Raw genomic sequence first — 12230 nt, forward strand, 5'->3', positions numbered from 1 at the left:
AGTCTAAACCTCCAGACGTGGTATTTTCATCCCTGTCTTTCCCTTTCCTTTCTTCATTTTTTCCTTCCAACTCCCCTGATAACTGAGCAGTTAATGTTACTTTTGATCAACTGTTGGAAAAACAGTGAATCTGTGACTGTAGGTGTAGCTATACCAACATAAATTGCCCTCCCAGAGCTTACACTAGTCTTTCATTGAAATTCACCAATATAACAAATAATGATAATAATACCCCTTCAATACAGAACTAAATATTCCAATGAACAAGTTCTATAGTAAATTTTGTAAAGTGCACAAAAAATATTAATGGAAGTATTAAAGATTAAAAAAATGAAGTTTTCTAGTGTTACCATGAAAACTTCTGAAATATTGTTAAAATTAAATAGGAGTAATCTAATGAGACTTTTTGGCTCCAATGTATTGGCAGACAGCAGCAACATTTTTCAGAGAAATTACACTAACTAAATACACTGTATCTTAGCAGCATAAAAAAAAGTCCCTACAATTAGATGCAATTGCAGGCCTAGTAAGCCTAAACCTGACAAAATGTTACAAATGTATTTTTCATTTAAAAGAATGGATTTCCATGGAATCCTAGAGGTAACATTTGTTATTTTGTTTACATTGTATTCTGGTAGTAAACCCAACTGTAACTAACCACTTTCCCTCCCTCTAGCTTACCTCCCAAAATTGCACTAATTACTGGGAAAATTAAGTAGGTTATAAGATATGGCCACACTGAAAAAGCCATATTAAACAAAATAAAATTCAACCTAAAGCCTAAAACAAACCCAGAAAATAACAATCATTGTCAAATAACTGCAGCTTCACACTACTGACCGATGCTCCCCACACACATAGATGGCACTTGGTCGAATGCGCCGTCTTGTATGGCCAGGTAGCTGTGGCAAAAACTTGAAGTATTTGGGCATCAAGTCCAAGCATGCATCATGAAACTTCTTAATCCTCCAGTAGTATATCAGTGGGTTCAGTGCAGACTTGAGGTAGCAGAGCCAAAGGAGCCAAGTGCTTATCTCAAAGAAGTTGTGCTTGTAGTAGAAGTGGCTGTTGAATGTGGCTATAAGGCTGTAAGTGGTGAAGGGTGCCCAACAGACTATGAAGACTAGGAACAAAATCAAGATGGTTGTGAAGGCACGAGTTTTAAAGCTCATATCAATATTCATCTGAAAAGGTCTCTGTAAGCTCATGAGACCAAGTTTGCTGGCCTGGCTGAGGCATATGCTATCAGGGTGGCTATGGATACGAACTGCATTGTGGCGGACGGTGTTGAGTATGCCCATAAAAGAATACAGCATTACCAGGAATGGAATAAAAAAAGAAATTAGCAAGATAACTACCACATAGGCTCGGTAACCTGGGCTTGTCGAGTAGCCAAAGACACACTGAGGTGCTCTTGAGGGTATCTGCAGATTAGGATTCCCTACTGATAACGGAAAAGCAACAACAAAAGATGCCGCCCAAGAAAGCACAATGAGAATCTTTGCACGGTAAGGGTTCAGTTTATCTTGCCTCTGAACTATGATAAGAAATCGGTCGATACTAATAATAAGAAGAATGGCTACCCCCTCTATGACAAAAAGCCAGAAGAACATGGCAGAGACTCTGCAGAATATATCCCCAAAAATCCACTGAGTGGTAATGATTGTTACCAGAGCAAAAGGCATGTTCAGCACTGCCAGAAGCATGTCTGCAAAAGCCAGGCTTGCTAAGAGAATATTAATTGCAGATCTCATAGCTGCCTTCTGGTAGACCATGAGGCAAACAACAAAGTTTCCAAGGAAAGAAACCAATAGGATAAATATCATAGCAGCAGAAAGAATGATCTGGAATGGCAAACTCAAGCTCCTGAAAACTTCTTGTGAAGGCAGGACAGCTGTAGCATTTACCAGAAAAGTACTTCTCTCGGTGGTGAGTACAGCACCTGAACCATATCTCGACGGCTGTGTTGTGCCACTACGAAGCAAGAATTGTGGAGTGGTAAAATTCGTATATGCATTTTCATAAACAATAAAAGTAGCATTTGAGGTCCCAGAGTGGGCCAATGTCAACATTGCTGAGAAAACCATTGCTTCAGGAGAAATGAGAGCAGAACCAAAGGTCTTCAAGGCATTTCATCTTGTTCAGGCAGTATCTTATTCCTGGTCATTTAACAAATCAAAATTCAAAGTCTGAAAGCATCAAAGTTCTTAAATTTGTGTCAGTATTTCCATCTGCAAAAGAATAGAGAAACAGGATAAATATTGCAAAGTGGACTGTATATGGGAATGTAAAACTAGGTTACATCTTCATTCAAGGAGTCATGGTATCAGGGAAGAGCAATCTGGATAAAGAAATCTAAAGAAATCTGAAACCAATGGGAACCAAACAATTGCTCTGCTTTCCTTAATGACAAACGGATCTTTCATACATATTTACACTTCAGGTCAACAGAATTTACTTAAGCAGGAGTCATGGGAGTCTCATAATGTTTGGCCTTTTTCATACAGATCCTGCTCTGGTAGTCTTGCTGATATTGTACAATACTCTCACTCACTGACTTTTTTCTATCATAACCAGGACTGAAAAACCTTGTTTGAAAACAAACTTAGCTGACAAAGAGAAAATAAATCATATCTTTATTTAAATCTCATAATTTTTAAGCTAACTTCATGATTTTGTTATGAAATTGCCTACAGCTGGAAACATTAGTATTTCCAAACATCTTAAATAGTATCAGTATCCCCTATCTGCCCATTTGGTAAACATGGAAAAGCCTACCTATCTGAGAAATGCTAAATAATACAGAATCTTTAGTACCATGTCAGTCAGCTGCAGCAGACACCTTAGGAAAAATATGTAAAACATTCTAATCTGTTATTAATTATTAAATAACTTGTCCACAGGATTAAAGTATTTCTTAATTTGTTTCATTTAGTTACTGACTCATATCAAGTGCAGGAAACTAGCTATTCTTCAGTTGCTACAATCCTTCCCCCTGCAGCAAGCTTTCACTGGTCTAGACATGTCTTTGTTAATTCATCTGGGTATTTCACATAATTTAACCACATGCACACTCTTTTTCCTTGTAAATCTAATCCTTTGACATTCTGCTGAACTTCCTCCCTCCTCATTATGTTGATACAATCAAACTTTTCCTTTTATAGTTTGTGTACTGTCTTGTACTATTATTGTACCTATTGTATTATGACATGTACTGTAGAGACAAATAAAATGCAAAGGAACTGTATCCCCTTTTCAGCGCTACTTCCTCTCCTCTATCTTGGACTATTAAATTAAATACTCCCAGAGTACTCTGGCACCTGATCAAGCAGAAAACCAGAAAGATTCAATGCCCATAGCCAGAAACAAAGTGAAATTCACCGCATTCATTCTGGATGACTGTAACAGTCACTTTCAAGCTGTCTTAGTGTGTTTAGTTAGAAGTGGATTATAGGCATCTTCAGAGGGTAATCTATCTCCTCCATCTCTGCACATGGTGACCAAGAAGCTTATATCTGGCAACACAAATCCTGCCCGTATTTATGAAAGTTCTGGATAATCACCAACAAAGAAAGAAACTTTAAGACAATAAAGTCCCCAGTTTGGACTTCTAGTGATCCAAATGCAAACCTGTCCAGGCTGCTGCCAAGAATTCATCTAGAAACAGCAGCACTATGACCTCCTCCTCTCATTCCATAGAAAAGCTATTCCCTTCTTACCTGCAAGCTCCTATCAACTAGATGATTTCCAAGGCCAGACCATCTTCTGCATTTTTTCCAACACAAATTATTAACCTCTCTCTTGCAATTTTCAATGGTATCAGAGGATATTATTATAAATTTCCTAATATCATTGAGTCTGTGGTAGGTCGACCCTGGATAGACAGCAGGTTCCCTCCCACCAAAGCAGGTCTATCACTCCCCCTCCTCAGCTGGACATGAGAGGGAATGGTTCAGGGGGAGAGATAACAAAATGGAGATATCACTCACCAATTACCATCAAAAAAAAAAAATGAACTTGACTAGAGAAATTAATTCATTACCAGTCAAAATCAGAGAAGGATAATGAGAAAAAAAAATAAATAACTAAACCACACCCCCTCCTTTCTTTCCATGCTCAACTTTATTCCTGCACTGGGAGAAGAGGGATGGGGGTTGCAGTCAGTTCATCACACACTCTTTCTTCTGCTCCTTCCTCCTCTGAGGAGAGGGCTTCTCACACTCTTTCCCTGCTTCAGTGTGGGTTCCTTCCATCAGGTGCAGTTCTTCAGAAACAGACTGCTCCAGCATGGGCCCCCCAAAGGGTCACAAACCTGCCAGCAAACCTGCTCCAGTGTGGGCTCCTCTCTCTATAGGGCCACAGGTCTGGCCAGGAGCCTGCTCCAGCACGAGCATCCCATGGGATCACAGCTTCTTTGGGCATCCACCTGCTCTGGTGTGGGGTCTTCCACAGGCTGTAAATTAATATCTGCTCCACCATGGACCTCCATGGGCTGCAAGGGACAGCCTGCCTCACCATGGTCTGCACCATGGGCTGCAGGGAAAACTCTGCTCCAGCACCTGGAGCACCTCCTCCCCTCCTTCACTGACCCTGGTGTCTGCAGAGCTGTTTCTCTCATAGTCTCACTCCTCCCTCTGGCTGCAATTGCTCCTGCACAGTAACTTTTTCCTCTTCTTAACTATGTGATCCCAAAGTTGCTACCACCATCACTGATGGGCTCAGCCTTGGCCAGTAGTGGGTTTGTCTTGGAGCTGGCTGGCATTGACTCTATCAGACACAGGGAAAGCTTCTACCAGCTTCTCATAGAAGCTGCCCTTGTAGCACCCCCCTCTGCCAAAACCTCCCATGAAAACCGAGGGTGTCATAGGTTAAGCCCAGCTGGTAACTCAGCACCATGCAGCCACTCACTCCCCTCCTTCTGCCCTTCCCCCCCATCTCCAGGCAGGAAGAGGGAGGAGAATTTAATGGATGTAAACCACATAGGTTGAGATAAGAACAGTCCAGTAACTAAAGTATAATATAAAACTACTACTACTAATAGTAATTCTAAGGGAAGTAACAAGGGGAGAGAATATAATATTAAAAAGGGAAGGGGGTGGGTGGGAGAAAACAAAACCCAAACCCATATGCAAGAGATGCACAATACAATTGCTCACTATCCACTGACCAATACCCAGCCCAACCCAAGCAGCGATCTGGGCTTTCTGGGTAACTCCCCCCAGTTTATACACTGGGCACGACATGCTGTGGTATGGAATTCCCCTTTGGCTAGTTTGGGTCAGGTGTTCTGTCTCTGCTTCCCCGCAGCTTCCCGTGCCCCTCCTCACTGGCAGATCATGAGACTGAAAAGTCCTTGATTAGGGTAAGCATTATTTAGCAACAACTAAAACACCTGTGTGTTATCAGCATTGGTCTCAGACTAAAGCAAAACCACGGCACTGCACCAGCTACTAGGAAGGAGAAAAATAACTGTCCAGCTGAACCCAAGATACAGAGTAATACAAATTCCACTTTTGAGAGGTCTTCCTGCTTGAATGGAAGGGAATGCAATAATTTTCTTGTTTATCCTATTATATTTCAAAGATTGCTAAACTCAGCAAGAGTATACTAAGCTATGTATGTTGACATTTCACAAAAATGTCAAATTTTGTTAACTTCAGTCTAGATTTTCCTTTTCTCTCCATTCAGCCCCTCTAATTTTTATTTTACAATAACTCTTCTAGAGAAAGTCTTAATGCTAATTACAGGCTAAAGCATATAAAGTAGCCAAAATTTCTCTCTTCAGTCTTTATAAACCTTTCTTTACTAGTTGTCTTTAACATATTTGTTAGAATAAAGTCTATAACCAACAGCAGAAAGGTTAACACAGCTTTCCAAAACAAATAAGCAAGGATTTTAACAATGAACGTGGAAATCTCACCCAAGGTTCCTCCGAGGTTTACGATTCCACAAGCCAAGAACACTAAAGAGGGAAGGAAGCTGTAGCGTTCTGCAGGGACTGCAAAAGAGCATAAATTCAACAAATAATTCTGGATTTAAAATCATGGAGTACAGAAAATTAGATCCCTGGGGCAGTATCTTTTAGAGCTCTGCAATAAGCCAGCAAAGGTAAGTTTTGCATTTCAGATTGGCTTTGACAAGGTCTTTCCACCATGGTTCTGAAAGAAACTAATCTGCCACTAGAGAAATGTAAAGCCCTCTCACTGACAATAATCAGTTTAAAATAGGAAACAAAAGAAGGAGCAATTAGTTTTGCAGTGGAAAAAAGGTTAGCAGAACAATTCTACAAAGATAATCTATCATGGGGCTCACACTCTTCAACCTACAGGGGAGAAGAGGCAAATGTGAAACCACAACATTTGCTGATGAACATGAGCTGTTTTTCAGAGCAATTCAATAAAAACAAAGGTCAACTATAAAAAGGTACAGATGGATCTTATGACAGTTAGTGACAAACTAATAGACTGCCAGATAAAATGCAGTGTTGCTAGAAGTAAAGCTCTGCATGTACAGAAAAAAAGGTATAGGCACAGTAACAGATGCTAAGCCAATAATTACCATCCAGAAGACAGACAGATCTTCAAGTTTTGATAGTCTATGAAACCATCATGCAAGTGTTCAGAATTGTTAGCAAAGAAACAGAGAAGAAATCTACAGGATCTACATACATACATCGTATATTCATATGCAGTACCTGCGACAATACACTTCTATGGCACATCTCATCCTCTGTGCTATACTCAGTTCTGCTCCAACTGATGTCTACTCAAAAGTGACTGAAAAAAGGTATCATAGAGGTCTACAGAATTATTAGTGGCACAGGGAAACGAATTACTGTTGTCTCTTATAAGAACAGGAAAGCCAAAGGAATCACAAAATCCCAGAGTGACTGAAGTTGAACAAGTCCTCTACAGGTCATCTTGTCCCACCCCACTGTTCCATCATGGCCTCCTAGAGTCAGTTGCCTAGGACCATGTCCAGACAGCTTCCGAGTATCTCCAAGGATGAAGACTCTACAGCCTGTCTGGGCAACCTGTGCCTGTGCTCAGTCACACAATAGAAAAGCTTTCCTGATACTTAGGACAAACCTCCTGTGTTACAGTTTGTGTCCATTCCCTCTGGTCCTGTCACTGGTTAGTACTGAAAAGAGCCTGGCTCTGTCCCCTCTGCACACTCCCTATGGGTATTTATACATATTGATAACATTCCCTTGAGCCTTCTCTTTTCTAAGCTAAACAGTCCCAGCTCTCTCAGGCTTTCCTCATAGAAGAGATGTTCCAGTCTCTTCATCATCTTTGTAGCCCTTCATTGGGCTCTTTCCAGTATGTCCATCTCTTTAAACATATTTATGCCACACAGCTCTGCACTCCCAATTATAAAATTCAACAGAGCCTTAGATAGCACACATCATAAAAGCTCTAAAGGGAAAAAGAGAAGAAAACAAACAAAAAAACCCCACACCACAAAAATCAAACAAAAAACCCCACAATCCCACCAAAACGCCCCCACCAGAAAAACATAAACAAAAAACAACAAAAACCAACCCCCCCACACCACAACCCCCAAAACAACTGCAAATGTTCCAGTGTTCCAAGGTAAAAAAAAATTAAAAAAATAAAATTTTTAGAAAATACTGCTTTATCATAAATTGTCCTTCTACACACAAGGAACCAGACCAGAAGCACATGTGCTTTGCACCATTTATTTAGTAAAAAAGATTGTGCTACCCTGCATTTCTCAAGCCAGTAGCATCCACTATATAGCAAAGTAAAAAGGCCTCGCAGGTGTCTATAGACTATTCCTAACAAATAAAGAAAAAGTGACTAAGAAAAATAATTTCATGTATGTTGTCTCACTACCCCAGCTCTCTAAACAAATAGCTACCTCCTGTTTTGTGCTTTCTGCCCCCTCAGTGTGAAGCTTCTATGCTTTTCTGCACAGCATTAAGAGAAGCTGGGGATAATGAATCATAGAATAGTTACGATTGGAAAGGACCTCAAGATCATCTAGTTCCAACCCCCCTGCCATGGGCAGGGACACCTCACACTAAACCGTATCACCCAAAGCTTCATCCAACCTGGTCTTGACCACTGCCAGGGACGGAGCATTCACTACCTCCCTGGGCAACCAATTCCAGTACCTCACCACCCTAACAGTAAAGAATTTCTTCCTTATATCCAGTCTAAACCTCTGCTGTTTAAGTTTCAACCCATTACCCCTTGTCCTGTCACTACAGTCCCTAATGAATAGTCCCTCCCCAGCATCCCTGTAGGCCCCCTTCAGATACTGGAAGGCTGCTATGAGGTCTCCACACAGCCTTCTCTTCTCCAGGCTGAACAGCCCCAACTTTCTCAGCTAGCCAAGTGCTTAAATTTGGGAAGCGAGTGTTAGCCATCTGAATGTTGCATAAGTCATCAGACCTATCTTCTTTTCAAGAAGGAACAAAAGAGTGAGGGGTGATCAGCTGTTACAAAGACACCTAATCTAACAAGAGAACTGCAGGCTTTGGATCCCGGCTAGAAAGAAACTCTTGAGTGTTGCTCCTGTGTTCACTGCTTCCTGATGGTTTCCCAGCAGCACCCTTCTCTCTGTTACTGTTTATCACTCTGAGGTATGAAATCTCTCCATGCACTGCACACTGAATCTTCATTCTCAAATGTGTGTTGGAGTTACACTTATCTAACCTTGCAGGCAACTTAGTAACGCTTTTTCTTGGCTATCATCCTTCATAAAAGTGACTGGCAATTCAGCCAATAAATTCAAGACTTCTGTAGCAGTCACATATAAATTTTTTCTTTTTTTCCATTTCAGTCCTCACTTGCTGTTTGAGAAAGACAGATCCTGTCATTTCAAAGCCAGAGTCGCTGCTGAATGGTAATCACATAGCTTGTAAAAGACAACCATGCTTTGGTAGTTTAAATGGGTAAGCTTATTGATGGTCAAAGTACTCAAGCAAGAGGCAGACACCTTTTTGTCAGCATTCTCACTTTTGGAATATGTACTCTCGCTGATTCTTTTCAGATGCAAAAAAGCTTCACACAATCACTTTTTTCCATTTCAGTCCTGAAAATTATTCAGTATGCACATTTTCTCTCAAGCAAGGTTCTCACTCATATGCAACTTTCTTTTTATGGAACATAATAGACACAATTATTTCAATGAAGTACACACTTAAAGCTAAATAACACAAATTTCATTCATCAAATATAATTATTGCTAGAACTATGGTGTCTGTTTTTAACAGCTTTTGAAGCTAAAAGGTTTCCGTTCAAAATTTGGATAGCATGTTCAACCAGAAATGGAATATTAGATCTTACATGAAAAGCCAACATCAGTCAAAACCAGTAAGTCCAACACAGACAAAACAGGGAACATAACAGTTCCATAAGTTAACGTTTGATACGGATAACACACTGTGAGCAGCTGCCAAAATGTTCAATGATTTAACTGCTAAAAGTAAGCATATTTTCAGTACTGTCCCAGCACCAAGATTTGGTCCAGCACACAGAAATCATTCTTGTTCAAAAAAACTGAAGACAGCAAAGATTTGTACAGTGATCTTTCTTACTTCTCAGGGATGTTTTAAGTGGTCATAAATGGGAAATTTCTGCACGCTTTATAGTTGCTATCAATGGTTTTATTTCAAAGGTAAACTTTGACATAAAACCACTGTTGCAGCATAAAAAACTCCAAACAAACCAACACTAAAAATATTCTTAAGGGAAAAAGGGATAAAGTCAGCAACAAACACAAAGCTCATGAGCTTATTTGGTTTTCAAAAAAAGTTACATGTTGATAGAAAATACTAAAGTACATACTCTGACACCCTATTATTGTACCAAGCACCCCAGGACATACTCCACTCACAATAGGAATCAAGCACTGTTTCTTGTGCCATTAAGTAGAGGGAGGAATCTATTGCAATGGAGTCCCTTCTGCTAAAGCCAGTGCAAACAATGAGTCAGAGCACGAATCAGCAGGGACAACGCTCTTACTCACCTAACTGTTCCTCCTAAAAGGAACTAGCAATTTTCACTGTTAATACCTATTTACATATCCCAAATTGAAACTAATAAACCACACTGCATGAGCAGATGACCCATGAAACTATTCACAAGAGGCATTAGTTTAACCTGGGAAATTGTCCTTTTTTCCACTCTATATACACTACTGTGGCAATTTTCATAGGAAATTATTGTGGGAAACAGCCACCTATTCTTTGGATCATTAAGCACAACTAATTGCCCTCTTGAGGGTATTTATCCTTTCCTTAATTCAGACAGGCATTAACTGTCAAGAAATGTCAGCCATGGGAATCATCATGACTATTCTAAACCACAAATACACAAAAATATAAAGAATATATTTTCTTAGCTCTTGGGGAAAAAAAAACATGTTCCCAATTTGTAGATCATGTGAAAGGACTTATAAAGTTCTATATTTCTAGTGCTGTCACAATATTTCCCCTGACTTCTAACTTTCTCACTAGTTCAAAGGTCACATTAACCATATTCATATTGAAGAGCTAACTAAATGCTGTAGTACCTAGAACAGTAACCACTGAAAACATTACTGAAAACATATTCTTTTAATTCACAGTCTTCATCTAGTTATTAACATACAAGTCAGAACCTTCCTAAATTTTAAGTAGACCTTGGGATTATACATGCTATCACTACATGTGAGTTTGATAAATAAAATAAGAAAAAACTCCCAACATACCAATCCAGACTGGCTCCCATGTAGAACAGGAATCACAAGTCATCTTGAGTTGTTCTGTTCAGCAAAGTAGTCCCTTTCCAAATAACCTGTAAAAAAAAAAACAAGTTGGTGACATATTTACACTCAAGGCAGAACAAGACCAGAACTGCAAGTTTTTCCTGTAATAAAACTATTTTTACTGGGAGAGGTAGAATGTGCTGTGTCTCCTGATGACAGATCACAAACCCCTTTCTTGCAGAAAGTACAGAACTTAGGCAGGACTAAGGCATCCAAGTTTCATCAAGCCAAAAAGACCCTCAGCCATCTCGCCTCTGCAGCATAAGAATCTCACCATTTAATACTAACATTTGCCAGGACTGGGGTAAAACCTTGTTTAGATCTCATTCAGATGCATTTATTTAATCCATAGACAAGCACACAGCAGTTAGCTACCATAGATCTTACTGGCTCTGTTAAAACACATGCTTAGCCTTAAAACATTAAGATCCTGATCCTGAGATACCCAAAGCCTCTCAGAAATATCATTTAAGTCCACAGGTGGCTACTGAACATCTTAAAGAAGCTATCAGCATAAAGATATGAGTATAAAGGTATTAGAAAATCAAAGGGCAAGAGAACAGGCACAGAGAACAAACTATGAAAGTTTCAATGCAGGATCTCAGCACTTCCTCTACATACTCTTGCACCAATTGATCAGCACAAAGCTCTTATGCCTCAAGTTAAAATGATTTCTGTAAACTGGACCTAGCATGACTAAAAAGCTGCATATTTTATCACAACATATCTGTTATTAACTGAGAACATAAGTTTTCAATGTAGCTTTTCCATATACTCTTAGAAGAAAGCCAGAAAAATCCCAGTGAGCCTTGAAAGCTGAGCTTATATCACACTAAAAGATCACAGTGACCTGACTTATTTATAAATATTGTTTATATATAATAATCAAAAGGACAAATACATGGGACACACATATATTCACATGCTAGTTTTGAAAAGGCTATACAACTTTTAATTTTTTCCAGAAACCACTAATAGAACATCTGTAAGTCACCTCCACAGTGGAGTAAAAGATGTCAGGATCCTTCAGGAACAAGTTTCTACATGAATGCTCTACACAGGGGCTGGACGACAAACCAGCCAAGGAGTGTACAATGACCTTCTACATGGGAAGCAATAAAAACTAACAGTACTTTAAGATCACTCATAATGTCCTGATTCCTCCGACCATTTGAGTGTTGTATTTCTGTATCTGCAACCAACTTCAGCCCAACCTCAAACACCCAAAACATAAGGCCTGATAGGCTGGACTGGCACCTGCTGAGAAATCCGCCTTCTGCAGAACAAACCTATTTTCACAACTGAAGCCACAATTCAACAATTTTGGCCACAACTGAAGTCAGTGTCTGACAGATTTTTCTGATTACCTTTTAATACAAATTGTTTTCCAGTAGCACAACAATTTGATGCTTACATTTATTCCACAGAACAAGGTGGGATGGAAAAATAGG

The 12230-nt window shown here is 39.6% G+C and overlaps 1 protein-coding gene across 2 annotated transcripts in view; it reads right to left on the reverse strand.

Annotated features, from left to right (window-relative positions):
* Window positions 1-406: 406 nt before the first annotated feature.
* GPR63 (G protein-coupled receptor 63) overlaps window positions 407-12230 on the reverse strand; it is a 28112-nt gene continuing 16288 nt past the window's right edge. Inside the window, exons 1-3 of one of the 2 annotated variants that reach the window (XM_031045456.2) lie at window positions 10723-10781; window positions 5921-5998; window positions 407-2231 (exon numbers count right to left, since the gene is read on the reverse strand). In XM_031045456.2, the coding sequence (XP_030901316.1) occupies window positions 828-2087 (1260 nt within the window). In that variant the 5' untranslated portion in view covers window positions 2088-2231; window positions 5921-5998; window positions 10723-10781 and the 3' untranslated portion in view covers window positions 407-827. Of the gene's footprint in view, window positions 2232-5920; window positions 5999-10722; window positions 10809-12230 lie in introns of those variants that run through there. The other variant, XM_034060979.1, reaches the window with a different exon arrangement.

Source organism: Melopsittacus undulatus, chromosome 3 (genome assembly GCF_012275295.1).
Source record: "Melopsittacus undulatus isolate bMelUnd1 chromosome 3, bMelUnd1.mat.Z, whole genome shotgun sequence".
Lineage (NCBI taxonomy): Eukaryota > Metazoa > Chordata > Aves > Psittaciformes > Psittaculidae > Melopsittacus > Melopsittacus undulatus.